This window comes from Lepus europaeus, chromosome 5 (genome assembly GCF_033115175.1).
Source record: "Lepus europaeus isolate LE1 chromosome 5, mLepTim1.pri, whole genome shotgun sequence".
Taxonomy (NCBI): domain Eukaryota; kingdom Metazoa; phylum Chordata; class Mammalia; order Lagomorpha; family Leporidae; genus Lepus; species Lepus europaeus.
Genome location: NC_084831.1, coordinates 125,621,444 through 125,643,962, shown reverse-complemented (window position 1 = coordinate 125,643,962; position 22,519 = coordinate 125,621,444). Strand labels below are relative to the sequence as shown.

The window sequence follows — 22,519 nt, the reverse complement described above, 5'->3', positions numbered from 1 at the left end:
TTGCGCTGCATCTCAAATAAATAAACAAAAGTTTAAATATACATATATTAAAAAAAAAAACACAAAATTTCCATACTATAGGTAAAGGAAGAAGAGCCTTTCATAGGATCTTAATTTACAAGATTAACTATATATAAATACAAATACATGTAAATATATGTAGAAGTAAATGTAAATATATTTGATACCTCTGGGAACCTATTAAGCTTTTGTCAGGCCTCTATTTTTTTTAATTCGTTATTAATTTCTCACATTTCATTACAAAATGTTTGTTACAAATAAATAATGTATTTGTGTTTTTTCTTTGTTTTGTTTTTTATTTGTTTTTAAACCCTTGGCTTCAAGAATTCAGGATCTCCTTATCTTTCATCAAGTATTGGGAAACATTGATTGTCAGAGTCAATAGATTATCATTATCATTTTGCTATTTATTTTCTTCTCTCAAGCTCTGAACAAAATGTCCTTTATGTAAATTAACCAATAAAAAATTTTGTAGATTCTATAGCATTACCATCAACAGAATTATAATAATGTATCTAAAATGTGTAGCCACAAAATATCAGGTATATGTTTCAAAAAGAAAAAAAATGACATTCTAGTCTTCTTAAAAAGATAATGGTCCCATATTTTTATTAACAGGTTAGCAAAATGAAATCCAATGGATTACAGTATTTACATTGTATTTGAAAAATAAAGTAATAAAAGCATGTCATAATTTTTTTTTCTTTTTCTTTCCTTTTTTCTTCTTTATTTATTTATTTATTTATTTTTTTGATAACCATTTTAAACACCCAGTCCAGGTATGGAACTTTTTAAGACATTTGAAATGAGGCCAGCACACAAAATGAATTCTGTCTAAATAATTCACACTTTTCCCATTTTACAGTTTCCACATCATGGCCCTCATCTCTTTAAAAATTAAAGCAAACATCCTACAAATAAAAATTATTAACAGCAAGAAAATAAAAGAACACGCTTTTCCAGTAAGCACTTACTTCACAAATGCACTAACGCTTCTATTGTTAATACTTACAGGTGAAGTGCCAAAGTTGGGAAGATCTAGTAGAGTGATGGGGAGAAAAGACAGCTAGTCTGATATCAGAGCAGCTAAGTGGTAGGAAAAATGGATATAGAAGTTTGACAGAACTAGTTTGCTTAAAGCCTTTGTCTGGACTGTCTTTCAGGAATATCCTTGGATTCTGAGTGCCTCTGACGATCAGACCATCCGAGTGTGGAACTGGCAGTCGAGAACCTGTGTCTGGTAAAGCAGGGGCAGAGGCTCCAGAGAGCCTTTAATTCTCCATGGATTTTCATAATCAACTTCTCTTTAGAACAGTTGTTCTCCCTTTACAAATGAGCCATGTCTGCTGATTAATTATTTATCATATTTGTAAAAATTATTGATTGTATTTGTGAAATCAAAAATGCTCCAAAATCTAAAACTTCTTTTTTTTCTTTTAAAGATTTATTTAGTTATTTACTTAGTTATTTGAAAGGCAGAGTTACAGAGAGGCAGAGGCACAGACAGAGAGACTTCCTTCCACTGGTTCACTCTCCAGATGGCTGCAATGGCCAGAGCTGTGCTGATCCAAAGCCAGGAGCCAGGGGCTTCTTCCCAGTTTCCCACACAAGCACAGGGACCCAAGCACTTGGGCCATTTTCTACTGCTTTCCCAGGCTGTAGCAGTGAGATGGATTGGAAGTGGAGCAGCCAGGTCTCAAACTGGTACCCATTTGGGATGCTGGCACTCCAAGTGGTGGCTTTACCCACTATGCCACAAATCCGGCCCCTAAAACTTCTGAGTGCTGATGTGACACTCAAAGTTTTGGATTTTAGAGCTGTGATATTACAGTATGTTGTGTTTTTTTTTAATTAAATTATTTAAAAGGCAGAGTTAACAGAAAGGCAGAGAGAGAAAGTCTTCCATCTGCTGGTTCACTCCCCAGATGACCACAATGGCCAGAGCTGTGCCAATCCGAAGCCAGGAGCCAGGAGCTTCTTCCAGATCTCCCTTGTGGGTACAGGGGCCCAAGGACTTGGGCGATCTACTGCTTTCCCAGGCCATAGCAGAGAGCTGGATTGGAAGCGAAGCGGCTGGGACTTGAATCGGCGCCCATATGGGATGGGATGCTGGCTCTGCAGGTGGCAGCTTTTACCTACTATGCCATAGTGCCAGCCCCCGATATATTGGTTTTCATCTATGGTTCCTGGCTCATAACTGCTTCCCCAAAGCAAGCCTTAGAAACTCAGATCACTCCAGAGGATCCTGCCCCAAAACTTTGAGGAAGTAATGCTGAAGAATCTGGACAGACTTTGCTGGGTTTCCCTATGTAGCCTATTAGCAATCATGCCTATGCAACAAAGTCTCCATAAAAACCCAAAAGGATAGGGTTAGAGAGCTTCTAGATGGCTGAACACATGGAGGTTTCTGGAGGGTGGTAGCCCAGAGAAGGCATGGAAGCTTTGTATCCCTTCTCCCATACCTCACCCTATCTGTTTCTACATCTGTATCCTTTATAATATCCTTTCTAAAATCCTATAAACAAAAGTATGAGTTTCCCTGAGTCCTGTGAGCCACACAAGCAAATTAAATCAAGCCCAAGGAAAGGATTGTGGGATGAGGGAATCCCCATTTACAGATGGTCATCAGAAACACAAAACAACCTGGGCTGGAGAGATGGATATTTGGTGCTTGGGGCACCTACATCCCGTATCAGTGTGCCTGGGGTCAAGTCCTAGCTCAGCTTCCCTTCCTAGCTCTTTGTTAATGTACACCCTAAGAAGCAGCAGATGATGACTGAAGTAATTGGGTCCCTTGTATTGAATTAGAGGCTTCTAGCTTCTGCATGGCCCAGCTTTGGCTGTTGCAGGCATTTAGGGAGTAAACCAGAGGAAGATCTCTCTGTCTGTCTCTCTACCTTCCAAAAAAAAAAAAAAAAAAAAGTGGCTAATTCAGTGATTTTAAAATATTATACATTGGGGCCAGCATTGTGGCATAGTGGTTAAGCCATTGCTTGCAGTGCTGGTTCAAGTCTTGACTGCTCCACTTCCCAACTAGCTCCCTGCTAATGCACCTGAGAAAGCAGCGAAAGATGGCTCAAGTACTTGGGCTGCTGCCACCTGTGTGGGAGACCTGGCTGGGCTCCTGGCTTTGGTCTAGTTCAGCCCTGGCCATGTGGCAATTTGGGGAGTGAACCAGCAGATGGAAGCTCAGTCTCTCTCTCTGTTTCCTTCTGTCTCTGTAACTCTGCCTTTCAAATAAGTAAATACATTTTTTAAAATTATATATTAAAAACACTGGGACATGGGGTCGGTGCTGTGGCATAGCAGGTAAAGCTGCCTCCTGCAGTGCTTGCCTTCCCTATGGGTGCCAGTTCAAGTCCTGGCTGCTGCATTTCCAATCTAGCTCTCTGCTGTGGCCTAGGAAAGCAGTACAAGGTGACCAAAGTCTTTGGGCCCCAGCACTTGCATGGGAGACCCAGAAGAAGCTCTAGGCTCCTGGCTTCAGATCAGCCCAGCTCCAGCCATTGTAGACATTTAGGGAGTGAATCAGTGGATAGAAGACGTCTCTCTCTCTCTCTGTCTCTGTCTCTGCTTCTGCCTCTCTATAACTCTGCCTTTCAATTAAATAAATATATCTTTAAAAAACAAACAAAAACCATGGAGCTTGAAGCTGGCATCTAAAGTGGAGGGGAGCCACATTTGGAGAATAAGCCCCAACTTGTGAGATCTGATGCCATCTCTAGGTAGTGTCCTACAGAATTGGAGGAGACATCCAGCTGATGTCCATTGCTACAGAACTTGCTCACTTTCTGCTGGGAAGATTTCACCTCTGAGGTCACAGAAGTCTTCTGGGTTGATTGTGATGTGAGAGCAGAGAAGAAACTTTTTCTAATACCCAGGAACATTTCAGGTTTCAGATGTGTACACTTGGAATGTTCAGCCTGTGATACATGAAAGTGGTCTTCCTGGTAATTTCTTACCAGAGAAAAGAGGTCATATAGCTATGTTTTAGAACAAGAACTTTTAGCTGTTAATTCTTTTCTTATAAAACCTGAGTCAAGGTCTAGATCTCTGTTCCTCTTTGTGTTTGGGGCTGGTACTCTACACAGAACTTTCTGTGAAGAGGTAAGGGCTATTTAAAATGATATACTTTAAGAAGAACACCCTACTAAAATCTAACATATTTCCAGTGTGAATTACTAACATTCTGTTTATGTTGATATTTGAATCAGAAGAGCCAAGGAATCTCAATTATCCTGAAATTGTAATATTTACATACCAAAGCGTTAGAGACAGGAAGAGAGCAATTGTTAACACAGCTGTATTTACCATTGTTAGTTTGGAATTGTTAGGATGACCTACCTTTGCCTGTATAGAAGAATGACTGGAGAAGCATCTATTGAATATGGAAAAGGTATTTAACTTAGGAAGCTCTTGCTTCCCACTTCTAATTTGGTTTTTTTTTTCCTTGCAGCGTGTTAACAGGGCACAACCATTATGTAATGTGTGCTCAGTTCCACCCCTCAGAAGACTTGGTTGTATCAGCCAGCCTGGACCAGACTGTGCGCGTTTGGGATATTTCTGGTGAGCTGCCCAAGTTCAGGGGACAACCTAGTCACGTCTGACGTAAAACTGCAATTGCTTAACATAGTGAGGGTAGTTGGCTTGAAATGGGAAATTTTAGAATAGATTCAAAAAGCTCATGGGAAATTCACATCATCTTTCAATGCCATTTTTCCATGAACTTTTTGAAACCTCCCCTTGTATAATAGCATCTTTGTTTCTCAGAGTATTGAATCTGCTTTGATGGTTCTTCATGTTACAGGAATTCTCCAAGAAAAATGGTTACTGTGTAAAGTTCATTTTATTTGAAGAAATTTTAGTTTCGTAGGCCAGTTTTTAGTAAAGTCTATATATACTATTGGGATTTTTGCTTAGGAAGCTTTCAACTCAAGTAAGAAAAATATATCTTTGACAGAAATTTTGAGACTAGGTTAATGCAGGGAATCAGAACTCTTGGATCCTGTTGGCTTATTTAGAGAGAGGAAAAACTATTAGATTTCTTCTAGTATAAGGAGCTTGGTGGGGAATGTTTATGGTAGTGATTTTTATGTACACAGAATGCCTTTAAATGGACAGACTTTTAATAAGTAGTCTTTGAGGGCTGTAAATTAAGCAATTTATAGATTTTGGATACTTGGGATAAGTCCTTTCACAGTTTATATGTCATGATTTTGACATAAGAATTTAAATGTTTAGTACTATGTGGAGGAGCTCTAAAAAGTTGCTAACCATAGAGTTTAAATGCAGAGAAAGGACTGTACCTGTGTGACAGACAAAGTGCTGCGTGTTGGACTCAGAAATGAGACTGAGTGCCATGGTCCTCTGTCTAGTCATGTTTCGTTAATGTTTGCTGAATTATCTCTATTTGTTGCCTTAGAAATTCTTGAGATATTGAGTTCTCTGAGAGGATAGTGGCTAGACTATTCTATAAGAGGAAGACCCCCTCATCCGGTCCTTATCTGGTTCTTTGTGGTGATATAGGAATTATCTTTCTACATTGTGTAACTGAGGTGATACTCTGTCATGGTTTGATGGGCTAGGGTAATATGGTATTGCTGTTCTTAAAAGCTAGCAGTGAATAGAAAGGGGAAAACTTAGGTCCCTAAACACACCATCTGGAATGTTACAATAGCAGTTGTTTAAGATTCTTGCAGCGCAGAAACAAGCCAAGGAGAGAGGGAGAGACAACTGGAGAGTAGAACTTCTAGATCATGGTATCTTTGCAATTTTTAGAAGCTTAGAATTAAAGGAGACTGCTATGAACAGGACTGTGTTGAAGGTGGGGCAGCTGTACACGCTCCTTCTAGGGCTTTGCCATTGCGGTTTTTCGTCAGACTAACTAGGCTTTTTGAAGTACACCCAGATGCGACCAGCCGTGCCGACAGGAGGAGTGCAGCACAGGCACTGTGAGCCTGTGCCCTCTCCTTACTGCCAGGGAGCTTAGCGTCCATTCTTGTAGTAGCCTAGCTGTGGCTTCTGTGGTCTTTCACTGTGCACACATTCAGAGCATCCTCTCTGTCTCAGAATATGGGAGCCTGCCAGGGTTGGAACCCAGCTCACAATGTTCAGTTTGATCAGAGGTAATTATTTAGAATAGCCTTTCCCAACCTGGATTATCTGAGAAAATTAAGTGTTACAGAAATTACTTTGATGATTTTCTCATTTCTTCATCGAATGGTAGATTGCTAATGCCATTCTAGATCATGGAGCAGTTATTTATTACATCCTAAACTAATGCTTTCTGTTCTTTCCCGGACCACTGGATTGAGAAAGGCCTTACGTGGCTCCACTCTAAGAGCGCTGTTTGGACCACCTGATGCTAGCACAGCCTATTGCCTGTGGTTTAGTCAAAGCAATGGCAGGCAGTCAGGTGGTGGATTCTCATTGTGGTCATAAAATGCCCAAGGCAAGAAATAATAATCTTCACTTTTTGCAGGCAGAGGACATGTTTGCATCAAAATTAAGGTTCCTAGATTTGAGAAGAGAGAGAAAATATGGCTCCAATGGGGTTTAATACTTGCTCTTGAATGTGTGAAGTGCATGGATTAATATGTAATAACATTACAGTTGCGATAGTTGGCATATATGGCAGTAAGAGTTTTGTGCTTTTTTGCTGTACTAATGTTGATACTCGTTTTACCATTTCTAAGTGTTTTTCTCTACCTACAACTCTCTTGACTTTCAGTAACCCCTTAACCAGAGTGGAAGGAGATGAGATGCTTTGGTATTTAACTGGGTGGAAGGAGGTTTGGGATTAGATTTTTGCACTGACTCATTTTTAGTTGGGTTCTTTTTGCTTGGGTTCAAATAAATCAGAAAGTAGGAAGAGCAGTTAGCTTTCAGATCTATTAGGGACAGGGGCTAGTATTTCCAAGAGGGAAAAATGTATTTGATGTAAGAGAAAGAATACTCCCAAATTTAGAGGACTGATAAAAATTCTAATTCTTTCCATTGTCTCTCTTTGAAAGGGACGCTCTCTGAGCCAGGTAAGCAGTAAGAAAATACAGAGATCTTTAAAGGAAAACTTGGCTCTTGATACCTCTTCCATGAGGATTGAGCCACATGGGGCTTAACCTGAATCTTTTGTATTAACCTGGTAAAACTCTTGCTTTGTGCTGTATTTACAATCTAGATATAGGTAGATTACTTTTTTAGCTTGAGCTTCCAAGTAAACTGACAGTTAAATTATTTTAATATGTTTACACCTTTGCATGTCAAGCCCGTGTAATTCAGGCTCAGTATTTGAAATAACTACTAAAAAACTATTAATTTGCTGCCAAATCCTGTCCTCATCCCCTTCTCTTTACTGCTTCCCCTGGTCCCCCTGGGAGGAGTGCATCACACTGGTCTATTCTGAGAGTGTCCTCTTCTCCCTCTGGATTTGGGTAGCTGCTGTAGAAATTTTCCATCTGTCGTTCAGTCCTAGTGAGTGGCTTGTCAAAGGCTCAAATATTTCTTCTCTAAGTATCTTTTCCCTGCCTGTCACTATTCATCTGTCTGTTTTTGCCCTTCCCCTTCTCCTAGATCATTACATGCAAGTGCAACAAAGGCTTTCATTCTGTCGTACAGCTTTTCTTTTAATGTGTTTGTTGAAGCTTATTGGATGTGAAGTTCCTCACAGCTGTCTGTCTTTGTATCTCCCTTTGAATCTGTTTCATACACTAGACTCATTAGAAAAAGTTGACAGATCCTATTAAAGGGACAAGCGAAATAAGTGAAAGGAGGCCTCCCTGTGATAATGTATTTATGAAGCTCTGGAAGAGTGTATTTTTTTTTGAAGCGTTAGCTTTATATCTCTAGCTATTGGCTAAACGCTCATCTAGGGGACAAGATTATTAAAACTTCCATGGCCTTTTAAGCTCATGCTTCTTTAGTGCTGATGTTCAGATGACACTGTAACAGAAGAGGTAATTGTAGTAGTTTTAAACCATAAGTATCAATATGTTCGTTAAAGTTAAATTTTCATATTTTCCTTTGGATACAGAATTTAGGCTTAAAACTACTTAGGTTTTATTCTCAATGTTAGGTTTTATTCCCTCTACTATAGACAATTATCTTTTGTTTTCTATTTTACAAGTGATAAATAATTTCATATCTACTTTACTCACAAAATACTTCAAAAGATACTATTTTAGACCCAGTTCTGTTTTCTCACCTATAAACCAGAGTACTCACACCTGCTTGTCTATCTCAAAGGGTTATTATTAGTATGGAGCCATGGAATATGTAAGGGTGCTTTGAAAACCACAAAGTCCTTTCCAAATATAAGGTAGTAATATTGTTACCATAATTTCGGTTCTGACATTAACACAGATAATTAGTTTTTAAAGATGAGTGTAGTTGAGACATAAAACAAAATACTTCCTAGGTGTTTTTCCTATTGCTTTCATGTTATCAGCTAATTCCTCCCAGGGAGACTAGCCTCCAAAGGTTTTAATGGCAAATATTTAGATTCAGATCTATAATCATCTTTTTTAAGCAAGAATTTAAAAGAACCTGCTAGTTTTAACGATTCTGTTCCTGTCCAAGGGTTAAGTAGAAAGTATGAATATGCTTTTTGCATAATTAATGATTTTATAGTATCTTCCACCAAACAGTTATTTTATATTCTTAATAGGTCTCATTTTTATTTCCTGTTTGGAGCCTCCTCATGAGTGACCTTAAAACTACCAGTTTGAGAAATGCTGTACTGGTACTTCATAAAAGGCATTTATTTTAAAATTTTTTGAGATAATGGATAAAAAGTTGATGTAGATTGCAGGAAGTTGAACGTATTGAATGTTTACCATTTGAGGCCACATTTCAAGAACAGTGAAAATGGAAACTGGACGTACTCTGAAGTAGACAGCTCTTGAGGTGAGATTTGTTGAAGAAGAGGTTGGACATGTCAGAATTTAGGTTGACCTCTGGAAAGAAATCCCAAGTTGTGGGTGAAGTATTGAGGTAGCAGAAGAGATGTCAATGAATGTACTTCAGTGTTTTGAACGATTTTAAGAAATAGGATCTTTGTGTCATTTTTCTTTTATTAGTCTAAATTTTTTTCCCTTTTCATTGGTTTTAGTCCATCACTGTACTGTACCTTTCTATTGCCCTTGATACTATGTTCTTTTGATAACATTATGTTTACATCTTTCATCCCGTTCCTTACCCCATCAAAGGTCTAAGGAAAAAAAACTTGTCCCCTGGTGCAGTGGAGTCGGATGTGAGAGGAATAACTGGGGTTGATCTGTTTGGAACAACGGATGCAGTGGTGAAGCATGTACTAGAGGTACTTATCTCTACAGCCAGTGGCTTGATATGAGCTGTCTTCTCAAAAAGTCATGTCGTGTCATCCACTTACACATCCTTTCAACATATATTTATGTGTTTATTAAGTGCCAGACCCTGAGGCCCTTGAAATAGTATTGTGAGTGACCCAACAGAGAAATAAAGCTTACGTGCTGCCTGAGAATCTCCTTACTGGGGAGAAAGGAAGAAACTGGGCATGGGCTACATCACCAACCTAAAACAGAACCCATTCTCAAGCCTCTTGTAAGGGAGTGGCAGAAAGAAACTGAGTCAAAGTTACTGAGAACTAGCCATGTGTAAAGACATTTTATACAGGGGAATAGAAGCATGAGAGAGACTAGTTTTTCTTTAAAAAAATAGATATAAAAGTTGCTCATCATAGCCATCCACTGAAGGAAATTTTATTGGCCTTTCTATGTAGATAACATTGAAACTTAGAAAAATTGAGGCCAGCATTGTGGCACAGCAGGTTAAGCCAATGCCTTGCAACGCCAGCATCCCATAGAGGCACTGGTTCAAATACCAGCTGCTCCACTTCCTATGCAGCTTCCAGCTAATGTGCATGGAAGGGCAGTGAAACATGCCCCAAGTACTTGGACCCCTGCACCCATGTAGGAGACCCAGATGAAACTCCTGGCTCCTGGCTTTGGCCGGCCTCAGCCTTGGCTGTTGTGGCCATTTGATGAGTGAACCAGTGGGTGGAAGATCTCTCTCTGTCTCTCTGTCTCTATAACTCTGCCATTCAAATAAATAAATAAATAATTTTTTTAAAAGAGGAAGAAAAAGAGAGATTAAGCAGTTAGCCAAAAATCCACATATATCTGATGAGTGGAAGAACCAGAATTTAACTTGGATCTAACTCCTAAGCCTAGCTTTTCACCACACCATGATACCTTAAAAAAAATTGCTAATTTAAAACTACTTTGTAATTTTTTTTTCTTTTAAAGATTTACTTATTTATTTATTTGAAAGGTAGAGTGACAGAGAGTGAGGGAGAGACAGAGAAAGATACTTCTGTCTATTGGTTCATAACCCAAATACCAACAACAGCTGGGGCTGGGCCAGTCCTAATCCAGGAGCCTGGAATTCAATCCAGATCTCCCCATATGGGTGGCAAAAATTCAAGTATTTGACTTACCTGTGATTGCATCACAATATAGAATATATCAGTTATATAGACAGGATATAGCATATCTTAAAGAAGTAGTTTTTTTTGTTTTTTTGTTTTTTGTTTTAAGATTTATTTATTTATTTGAAAGGCAGAGTTACAGAGAAGCAGGGGCATAGAGAGAGAGAGAGAGAGGTCTTCCATCACTGGTTCACTCCCCAGATGGCTATAATGGCCGGAGCTGTTCCGATCCGAAGCCAGGAGCCAGGAGCTTCCTCTGGGTCTCCCATGCAGGTGCAAGGGCCCAAGGACTTGGGTGATCTTCCATTGCTTTCCCAGGCTGTAGCAGAGAGCTGGATTGGAAGTAGAGCAGCTGGGATTTGAACGGCACCTATATTTGATGCCAGCACTGCAGGTGATGGCTTTACCCACCATGCCACAGTGCCAGCCCTAATAAGTAGTTCTTAAACTCATTCATCTGAGTATCTCTCTTTTTTCTTTTTTTAAGATTTATTTATTTATTTGAAGGAGTTGCGTGTGTGCGCGTGTGCGCGCGCACACACACACACAGATATCTTCCAGCTATTGGTTCACTTCCCAGATGGTTCAACTGCCAAGGCTGGGCCAGGCTGAAGCCAGGAGCCAGGAGTTTGTCCTAGGTCTCCCATGTGGGTGCAGGGGCCCAAAGACTTAGGCCATCTTCTACTGCTTTTCTCAAGCCATTAGGCAGGGATTCTGACAGTGCAGGCAGCGGCTTTACCTGTTATGCCATAGTGCCGGCCCCTGAGGATCGCTTTTTAAAAATTATTACTTATTTTCATTTTATTTGAAAGGCAGAGAAACACACACACAGAGAGAAAGAGAGACAGAGATCTTCCGCCTGCTGGTTCACTCTCAAGATGGCCACAACAGCCAGAGCTGTGCCAGATTGAAGCCAGGAGCCAGGACACCATTCAGTACGTGGCAGAGAACCAATTATTTGAACCATCTATCATCGGCTTCCCAGGGTGCACATTAGCAGGAAGTTGAATCAGAAAGCAGAGTAGCAGGCACTTCACTCAGGCACTTTTGATATGGGATGTTGATGTCCCAAGAGGCAACCTAACCCCTGCACCAAATGACTGCCCCTGACGATCCCTTAATACTCTTAAATTTTATTGAGGGCCCTGAAGTGTTTTTAAGTGGGTTATATCTGTTGATTTTACTGTTTTTGATATTAAAACAGAAAGCTAATTTTAAAACATGAAATATGTCAGCACATATTTCATTGGCTTTCTGAACAATGACATCATCATGCTTTTTTTTTTAAATATTTATTTATTTGAAAGAGTTACACAGAGAGAGAGGAGAGGCAGAGAGAGAGAGGTCTTCCATTTATCCATTGGTTCATTCCCCAATTGGCCGCAACGGCCTGATCTGAAGCCAGGAGCTTCTTCTAGGTCTCCTACGCGGGTGTAGGGGCCCAAGGACTTGAGTCATCTTCTGCTGCTTTCCCAGGCTGTAGCAGAGAGCTGAATGGGAAGTGGAGCAGCCAGGTCTTGAACCAGCACCCATATGGGATGCCAGCACTTCAGGCCAGGGCGTTAACCTGCTGCACCACAGCACTGGCCCTGACATCATCATACTTAATGTAGCCTCTGGAAAATTGTGTTTATAATTTTTTGGAGAAACAAAATATAAGTAGACAAGTGAAAAACATGGCAATATCTATTTGAACTTTTTTATTTCTTTGCAGAGAGACAGATCTTCTATCCACTGATTCACTCCCCAAATGCCTGCAACAGCCGGGCCTGAGCCAGTCTGAAGCCAGGAACCTGGATCTCCATCTAGGTCTCTCATATGAGTGTCAGAGACCCAAGTACTTGGGCTATCACTGCTAGAATTGGAGGCAGTGCTGAGCCTTGAACCCACTTATTTGGGATGTGATGTCCTAAACAGCATCTTAACCACCCTGCCAAATGCTTGCCCCAAGGCAATGTATCCTAAATGTAAATGAAGCTGATTTTAGGGGTAGGAATATTGGGAAATTCTCATGAAAATTTGAGGTAATATTGGATATAGTGACATGGTAATTCTGGTCTTCTGATGTTCAAAATCTTTGATGCAGTGGTTAAGATGTCATTTAGGATGCCCACATCCCGTATCCAAGTACCTGGTTCAAGCCTCAGCTCAGCTTCCAATTCTAGCTTCCTGCTGATACCACCCTAGGAAGCAGCAGATGATGCTCAGGTACTTAGGTCTCTGCCACCCTCGTGGGAGACCCAGATTGAATTCCTGGCTTCAACCCAGCCCTGGCTATTGTGGGCATTTAGAAAGTGAACTAGCAGATGGATGAGCTCTATATGTCTCTTTGTCTTATGAAACAATAAAAACAAATTTAAAAAATATTAGAGTTGGGGATGGCCATTTGGCTTAGTGGTCAGACGCCAATTAGAATGCACATATCTCATATGTAGCTTTCTTCTAATGTAGACCTAGAAGGCAGCAGTGATGATGGCTGAAGTAATTGGGCTCCTGCCATTTAAATGGGAGGCCTGGATTGAATTCTTGGCTCTTGACTTTGGACCTAGCCCAGTTGCAACATTTGGGGTGTGAACCAGCAGATGGGAACTCTCTCTGCCTCTCAAATAAGTAAATAAATGAATAAATCTTAGAGTGGCATGTCCCCTGTGTCTTTTTAGACAAAGAGTAAATCAGAGACATCTATTACAGTCACCAGCATGGCTCACTGACTTGAATAGCAGTTTTAAAGCTGTTTTAGGAGAACCATTGCTTCTTTTCTACAGGGTCATGATCGTGGAGTAAACTGGGCTGCTTTCCACCCGACCATGCCCCTTATTGTTTCTGGGGCAGATGACCGCCAAGTGAAGATCTGGCGCATGAACGGTGAGTGAGTCAGTATCACCATATCTAAGAAACCGACTGATGACCAGAAAGGTGAAATTGCCAGGTCTCCGAGCTTTGACCTATTTTCCCATCTTAGGTTATTATCTTATGCTAATCCTGGGAGCAGAGAAATTGCCATGTTCCCTTTTTTTCTTTGGTAATATCCTGATTTGGGGGACTATGAACATAGTTAAAAGCAAGAATTCTTTTTTTTTTTTTTTTTTTAAGGTTTATTTCATTTATTTGAAAGGCAGAGTTACAGAGAAAGAGAGAGAGAAAGAGGGAGAGAGAGAGATCTTCCATCCACTGGTTCACACTTAAATAGCCAGGGCTGGGCCAGGCCAAAGCCAGGAGCCAGGAGCTTCATCTAGGACTCCCACATGGGTGCAGGGGCCCAAGGACTTAGGCAGTCTTCTACTGTTTTCCCAGGTACATTAGCAGGAAGCTGGATTAGAAGTGGAGCAGCCAGGACTCAACTAGCACCCATATAGGATTCTGTCAGTGTTGCTGGTGATAGCTTAATCTGTACACCACAATGCCAGCTCCAAGAATTCATTCATTTACAAATATTTATTGAGTGTCTATTATGAACTATGTATTGTTCTCAGCTCTGGAGATACAATGGTGACTAAAACAGATATAGCCCCTGTCTGGGGTGGGTGTTTGGAGTAGTGGTTAAGATGCTGCATGGGGGACACTTGCATCCCAAATCAGAGTGCATTTTGTAGTAGTACCTATGCTAACACTTGTTCAGAAGGTTGTCTTACCTCCAATTCCCAAAGTTACAGTAGTAGAGAACTATGGTGACCTAATTCCTTTTGTCCTTTAGAATCAAAGGCATGGGAGGTTGATACCTGCCGGGGCCATTACAACAACGTATCTTGTGCCGTCTTCCATCCTCGCCAAGAGTTGATCCTCAGCAATTCTGAGGATAAGAGTATTCGAGTGTGGGATATGTCCAAGCGGTAAGGAAGTTATTTATGTGTGACCCAGCCCAGAGGAAGGCTACTTGCTTCTTTCTCTCCCTTACTTGCTGTTTTTTTTTAAAATTAGAAATACTTCTTTTTCTTTCATCTTATGCATGTAGAAAAATTAAATCATATATTATGAAAATGTGACAAGATCAGCCAATATCTGTTAATTTCAATCAAATAGAAATCACTAGGTATATTATTTTTCTCCTCTAAATTTAAACACTGGGGGCCAGTGCAGTAGTACAGTGGGCTAAGCCTCTGACTAGAGTGCCAGCATCCCATATGGTTACCAGTTTGTGTCCTGGCTGCTCCTCTTCTGATCCAGCTCTCTACTGTGGCCTGGGAAAGCTGTAGAAGATGGCTCAAGAGCATGGGCCCCTATACCTGCGTGGGAAACCCAGAAGAAGCTCCTGGCTCCTGGCTTCAAATTGGCCCAGCTCTGCCCACCCATTGCAGCCATTTAGGGAGTGAACTATCAAATGAAAGATCTTTCTGTCTCTCTCTCTCTCTGTGTATAACTCTACCTCTCAAATAAATAAATAAATAAACCTTTAAAAAATTTAAACATTGGGGACACTTCTGTGTTACAGTGGCTTAAGCTGCATCTGCAGTACCATCATCCCATATGGGTGCCAGTTTATGGCCCAGCTGCTCCACTTCTGATCCAGCTGCCTGATAATGCACCTGGGAAAGCAGCAGAAGATGGCCTAAGTGCTTGACCCCTGTACCCATGTGGGAGACCCAGAAAAAGCTCCTGGCTTCAACCTGGCCCATCCCTGGCTGTTGTGGCCATTTGGGTAGTGAACCAGTGATTGGAAGACCTCTTTTTGTCTCTGTTACTCTGACTTTCAAATAAGTAAATAAATCTTTTTAAAAAATATTTACATCTTCTACCTCCACTTTCTACCAGTTTTGTGATAGAAAGGTGAAAAATACAAAATAAAAGCAGTGCAGTAGAAAGCTATGATAGATAGGAAGAAATATCAAAATAAATGAGTCAATCTGAAGTCATTTTGTTCTTGATAACATTTATCATGACTTTACTCAGGATATGGAATTTACTGTCCCTGATTTAGTTTTTTTGTTTTTAAAGATTTTTTTTTTAATTTGTCTGAAAGAGTTACACAGAGTAAAAAGGAGAGGCAGAGAGCGAGCGAGGGGTCTTCAGATTGCTGATTCACTCCCCAATAGGCCACAACAGCTGGAGCTGCGCTGATCCCAAGCCAGGAGCCAGGAGCTTCCTCACGGTCTCCCACGTGGGTGCAGGAGCCCAAGGACTTGGGCCATCTTCTACTGCTTTTCCAGGCCATAGCAGAGAACTGGATCAGAAGTGGAGCAGCCAGGACTTGGACCCGTGCCCATGTGGGATGCCGGCACTGCAGGCGGCGACTTCACCTGCTATGCTGTAGCGCTGGCCCCATGACTTAGTTTTTTAACCAGCTTGCTAACTTACCATTCAATATGCTTATATATGATGGGCTGAAGAGTCCCAGACAATTGATAATGCTTTTCTTTGTGTACCTTTTGATTTTCTAGGACTGGAGTTCAGACCTTCCGCAGGGACCACGATCGTTTCTGGGTCCTAGCTGCTCACCCCAACCTTAACCTCTTTGCAGCAGGTAGGGGCCATTTCCTCATTTTTTTCCTCTTCACTTCTTGGAGTTTTTTGTTTTGTTTTTTTTTTTTTTTAATTTTTGACAGGCAGAGTGGACAGTGAGAGAGAGAGACAGAGAGAAAGGTCTTCCTTTGCCGTTGGTTCACCCTCCAATGGCCGCCGCAGCCGGCGCGCTGCAGCCGGCGCACCTCGCTGATCCGAAGGCAGGAGCCAGGTGCTTCTCCTGGTCTCCCATGGGGTGCAGGGCCCAAGCACTTGGGCCATCCTCCCCCTGCACTCCCGGGCCACACCAGAGAGCTGGCTTGCAAGAGGGGCAACCAGGACAGAATCCGGCGCCCCGACCGGGACTAGAACCTGGTGTGCCAGCGCCGCTAGGCGGAGGATTAGCCTGTTGAGCCACGGCACCAGCCTCCACTTCTCGGAGTTTTTAAGACATGAAAGTGATTCTTCATTAGCTTTGTCTCCAGTAACTGCTTAATTATATGACAAGGAGAAGAATATTTCTCAGAACCATTTAGTTGAAGCTTTTTTACTGTGCCTTCTTGGAGGAGTACTATTAGTGCTCTCTCCACCAAGATCCATTTAACTGGAAAGCCCTTTCTCTTTGATTGGCTCCAGGAACTCATAAGGCTAATACCAATACTTGGAGTTCTCAGTCTGAGAAGCTAGAAAACAGGTTTTCTTCATTCATTTAGCAAATACATATTGGTGCCTGACTGCATTCTTGGTGCTGACGTTTTATAGCAGTGCATAAAACAAAGTCCCTACCTTTATAGATTTTTTATTTATTTATTTTATTTTTTTTTTTATTTTTATTTTTGACAGGCAGAGTGGACAGTGAGAGAGAGACAGAGAGAAAGATCTTCCTTTTGCCGTTGGTTCACCCTCCAATGGCCACCGCGGTAGGCGCGCTGCGGCCGGCGCACCGCGCTGATCCGATGGCAGGAGCCAGGTGCTTATCCTGGTCTCCCATGGGGTGCAGGGCCCAAGGACTTGGGCCATCCTCCACTGCACTCCCTGGCCACAGCAGAGAGCTGGCCTGGAAGAGGGGCAATCGGGACAGGATCGGTGCCCCGACCGGGACTAGAACCCGGTGTGCTGGCGCCGCAAGGCGGAGGATTAGCCTAGTGAGCCGTGGCGCCGGCCTAGATTTTTTATTTATAATGAAAGAAGGTAAACCATAAAATTAATAGTTACATAAAATGGTGTGTGGTGAAAAATGCTTTGAAGAAAAATCAAGCAAAAATAAAGGGGATAGAGAGAGATGATGGTGGGGACTGCTACTTTATATTGGAGGAGAGCCAGGCAGTGGAACATCAGATGCAAAGACTGACTGAAGAAGTGCTTTGCATGTTCGAGGAGCATCAAGGACTCCTGGAACACAGTGAGTAAGGCACTAAGTCATAGAAGGTGAGACCAGGCCAGACTGGGCTTTGTAGACCATGTTTGGAACTTGAGAGTTTATTCTGAATGAGTAGAAAGCCACTCGAAAATTTTGGGCAGAGAAATGACGTGATCTGGTGTTTATGTGTGAAAACAGTAAGAGGACAAGAGTGGAAGGATTCTCTAAGGGAACGAGCAAAACATTTTCTTTTTTTTTTTTTTAAGATTTATTTTATTAATTTGAAAGGCAGAGTTACAGAGAGAGAGGGATGGAGAGACACAAAGAGATCTCCTATCCACTGATTTACTCTCTAAATGACTGCAGCAGCCAGGGCTGGGCTAGGCTGAATACAGGAGCCAGGAGCTTTTTCAGTCTCCCATGTGGATGCAGGAGCCTGAGCACTTGGACCAGCTTCCACTGCTTTCCCAATGTGTTAGCAGGGAGCTGGATTGGAAGTGGAGCAGCCACAACTTGAACTGGCACCCATGTGGGATGCAGGCACTGTAGGCGAGAGCTTAACTGGCTATGCCACAGTGCTGGCCCCCAGAATTTTCTTAAAATAGAACCCTTTGGGTGGGCTTTGGCCCAACAGTTAAGATACCACTTGGGCATCTGCATCCCTTATTGAAGTGCCTAGGTTTGAGTCCCAGTTCTGCTGGGGATGTCAGTTTCCTGTTAATGCACATTCTTCGAGGCAGTAGGTAATAACTCAAGTAGTTGGCCCCTGCCATCCACCTGGGAAACCCAAGTTGAGTTTTAGGCTCCTGGCTTCACCCTGGCCCAGCCCCAGCTGTTGCAGGCATTTGGGAGTGACCCAGTTTCCATTTGGGATGGAAGATTTGCTCTTTCTGTCTCTCTGCCTTTCAAATGAAATAAAAATGAAAATAGAATCATAAAGACTTTTTCAACTAGCATTTTTTTTCAGCAAATTTTTTTTGTTCTAGGGACTGGAAAAAGATGGGCCCTATTATAATTTCTGCCTTCAGGGAACTCATGGTTTAGTGAGAGTGTTGGGCCTAAATGATTTCAGTGCAGGGTAATAAATACGATCATGGGCAGAGTGTTAGGGGAACCCAGAAAAAGGCATGTCTGAATGTGTCATTGTAACGTAGAATGAGGGATGGAGTCACAGGGATTTACTTGAATAAAGATTGCAAGTATTGGGAGGGTTAAGGTACATTTAGGAGTCTTGCCTTTGTGTGTGTATGTATGTATATATTCCTCTTTCTTAAGTAGTTTCTTTTTCATTTTTACCTATTGCTAATTCTTTCCTCTTTCTCCGTCCCCCAGGCCATGATGGTGGCATGATTGTGTTTAAGTTGGAACGAGAACGGCCAGCTTATGCTGTCCATGGCAATATGCTGCATTATGTCAAGGACCGATTCTTACGACAGTTGGATTTCAACAGTTCCAAAGATGTAGCTGTGATGCAGTTGCGGAGGTAAAGTCTGACTTGTTTCTTCCCTCTAAATCCTCTTATTTGTCACCATGATCCAGTGCCCACAAACAGAACTTGTTTCTTTTAAACAACATTTGGCTCTCATCTCCTGTCACAGATGGAATCCCCATTGTATGAGCCTGCTCATACAGGTTAAGCCCTAGGAGTACGGTAGGCAAGGATGCGGCCGTGAATGGAACGATCTTCTCCCCATTGAGAATGCTAGTGACCCTGTGGCGAGGAAATGATACCACGACAGTTGCCAGGTCTCCTGCAACTTTTCCTTTCCATTCCAACAAACTGCATACAACTCCATACCAGAATATATGACTCCGGAAACTCTTAACTCTGAAGATTTGATAACCTCTGGGTTGCTTGGCAAAAAGAACTGTTCTTTGGAAAGCCAGCTGCATCAGCATGCTGAAACATTCATGGTGGCAAATTTGGGCATAATGGTTTGATAACCACCCTCTAGCATCACTATAATAAAAAGATGGGTTTATGTGAACACTACAAGGGACTGGGAAAACCAGCCAGAGACAGAGCACATTATGCTACTCCGTGGTGTCCACTGCAGTTATGTGTAGGAATTTCTTTCCAAGTAGAACAAATTCCACTCAGTTGCAAAGCATGCTAACTGTACCTTGTGTTGAATGACCTGACTTGTACTAGGATTTGGTTTTTGGAATTGTTTGTTCAAAGCTGAGGTGGAAGTTCTTAAGCCTTAAAGGAAAGAAGAGAATGAACACAGTATTTATTTATTTTTATTTTTGATTTAAACAGTGATAGGTTTATATGTAAATATCTCAGATGAGAAGTATATGGTTAATTCCTTTCTCCTTTCTATTTTAATGCCTCCTTGTTTTCTGTTTTTTTTTTTTTCTATATGTATCTCTAGTGGTTCAAAGTTCCCAGTATTCAATATGTCATACAATCCAGCAGAAAATGCCGTCCTACTGTGTACAGTAAGTAATACAGTCCTAGTGTGTACCATAAGTAACCTGGAATGTCCTCCTAGGTTCTCCCTTTCTCATGCCTTTAGGGAACATCTAATTGCTTCTTAGAAGCCATGTATTGGTCATTTTGCAAAATCTAACAGTAAAATTCAATCTCAACCCAGGCAGGTTTGAGTTGTCATAAACAAATTGAGGTTGTATGAACTTAGAAAGGGCAAACTTAATGGAAGAAACATCAAGGTGAATGCCCCAGGCCATTAAAATGTTTTGAGAGTGTCAATGAGTATACCCTGTGCCAAGCAGATGCTTATCTTGGTTGCTGCCTTTCAGTGAAAATAGAAGAGCCGTGATTTTGAGAGGGGGTTCTTTTCAGTGGAGTTGCCTTCAAAGTCATCAAGTAGCCCTCATTTCTTGCCACAAAATTTGCCCCAAAAAGAGGGCAGAAATGACATTCTAATTTAGTCCTAGTGGCCAAATTAAAGAGAATGAAAACTTTTCTTTCCCCATGTAACTTCCAGTGTCTAATCTCAGTCCTTTAATATCTAGTAGCCCCATATCGTCCTGAAAATTTTGTTTAATGTCTTTTCTTTGGTATTTTTTTTTCTTTGAAGCAGAATGTTGATACATGTACTCAGATGGGGGCACCTAGCACATTGGTGTCTTAGCTGTTAATTTGTGAGACATAGAGCAGTCCTTGCTTTCATTCAAATAATATCTGCATCTTTGGAGCATAAAGGAAATAAAATTATCTCAACGCTGATTTGTTTGGCAGAGGGCCCTGTAATTCTTAGATGTGGAAACATGCAAATGTCCTCTGGATGAAGGATGAGAAAAACACTGTTTCAGATGATTGTCTGTGTTATTAAACTGTTTTCACTGTCAGAATAAACTGGTATCTTGGTTGCTTCTCACTAACATTTTAATTTCCCCTTTTTCTCTACAGAGAGCCAGCAATTTAGAGAATAGTACCTATGACCTGTACACTATCCCCAAGGATGCTGATTCCCAAAATCCTGATGGTAGGCATTCTTTGTCCATTGCACTCTGCTTCCAGTTCTCTTCACCTACATCATCACTCCTATTAAAGTTATTCATATTCCGTCCCCAGGCCATGGCCACATCACTCATGACTGTTGGCAGGTGCTGCTGACAATTGCATCAGAGGCGACCATGATGTGAAATATTCATGTTCCTCCTCCATTTTATTACCCCAGCTAGATATATATATTTTATAATTTGGTTATTAGAAACTCTCCATTTTCCCTTTCAGCACAGCATGTTATTCTAGTTTATTGTCAGCTGATATGACTTTCACTCTGGTAGTTTCATTTATTTAAAAATGTGGTTCCAATCTTGCAATGTCTCATCCTGGGACTAGGGATTTATACTCTCCCATCCACATCCAGATCCGATTTGCTTCTTTTTGCATGTCAAAGAGATGAGGCTGTTAACAGCCCCACACCCCACCTGGGATCTCAGGATCCAGCTGAGACCCCTGCCTACCTCTTCCATCACTACCATCCCTTGTTGATGTCCTTAGGATTAGAACTTGCTGACAATGGATTTGACTCTTTTCTGTTCCTTTAAGTGCACTTCCTCCCGTGAGTTTATAGACATTACTAGGTCAAAGGTGCATTCCACAGGTGCCCATTCACACTAGCATGCTTTCATGATATTTTAGACCCAGTCAACTCACAAAAAATATTTTGTTAGCTCTGTCTCTTTTGGTGATGTCACCAGGTCTTTATTGATGCTTATAAATGTATGATTCACTCTCTTAAATGTGATTATGATAAGAGAAAGAGAAAACCTGTAGTATTAAGTATCTATAAATCTTTCTCCCTTAGGAATTAGTCAATTAAACCATTTCTAAATAAATCTTGTGGTTTGGTCTCTCCCAATCCACTCCTTTGCTTTTTGCCTCAGATCTGTTTACAATTAATAGAGTTTAAAATGTCTTCATTTTGTTGTATTACCATTTTTATTTTTTCTTCTCCATCCTTTGAGGGAGATTATAATTAGTAAAAGTACAGCCTAATGACAGGCAACGGAGAGGAAGATGAGAAACAGCAAAAGCTTGAAGTGTGGTTGCCGGCCCGTGGAGAATGGGAGTGTTGGTGGTGATAATAATTAGCTTTGTAAATTGCCTGCTCTCTGGGTGCCAGAGAAGTAGATGGCAGAGCCAACCAGCATGTTCTGTCCAGTTTTCTGCTGATCTGATAGATAACAGTATTTCATAGTTTCCTTCTGTTTATCCTCCTACAAGTTTCCCAGAAAGTAGAGTGTACATTTCAGAATTCTAATCAGCCATAGAACTGAGGAACATTTTGTAACTCTTTGAGGTAATAAGAATGGTCAGTTGGCATTTACAGAGCAACAGCTTGGTGCTAAATACTGCCCGGCCCAGAGCTGGCCTGTCAAGATTTAGTGGGGAGTACTCTGTCCCACCCTGCCCTACTAGGAGATCTGTATTTGCATGTTAAAAGCAGCAGAGCAGCTGTGTCCTGGGGAGGGGCCTCTGCCTCCACTCCAGCTTGTACAGAGAGGAGTTCTTACAATACTGACAGCGTGCTTGCTGTGCCGCAGCTTGGCCAGGGAGGCCCTGCTCGTTAGCTTGATGGAGTGTGCTGTCTCCCAAGATGGGCGGCCCTTCTGCCAGTACATGGTGTTGGCTGAAACGCAGCCGCTTGGCCTAGAGAAAAGAGGCTTGGCAGGGATGGGGCTTGGAGTTTGGAGGGGAGACTGGTGGGGAAAAGTCACTTGACAATAGCCTCAGGTTATGGCTGAATTAGTTAGGAAGCAGC

At 41.6% G+C, this 22,519-nt stretch overlaps 1 protein-coding gene across 1 annotated transcript in view; it reads left to right on the top strand.

Moving 5' to 3' along the window:
• Positions 1–22,519, top strand: part of COPA (COPI coat complex subunit alpha) — a 54,337-nt gene that overhangs the window by 13,713 nt on the left and 18,105 nt on the right. Inside the window, exons 5-13 of the mRNA XM_062192571.1 lie at positions 1,185–1,261; positions 4,478–4,587; positions 9,225–9,334; positions 13,249–13,348; positions 14,178–14,313; positions 15,859–15,941; positions 18,612–18,762; positions 19,658–19,724; positions 20,659–20,734. Of these exons, the coding sequence (XP_062048555.1) occupies positions 1,185–1,261; positions 4,478–4,587; positions 9,225–9,334; positions 13,249–13,348; positions 14,178–14,313; positions 15,859–15,941; positions 18,612–18,762; positions 19,658–19,724; positions 20,659–20,734 (910 nt within the window). The remainder of the gene's footprint in view (positions 1–1,184; positions 1,262–4,477; positions 4,588–9,224; positions 9,335–13,248; positions 13,349–14,177; positions 14,314–15,858; positions 15,942–18,611; positions 18,763–19,657; positions 19,725–20,658; positions 20,735–22,519) is intronic.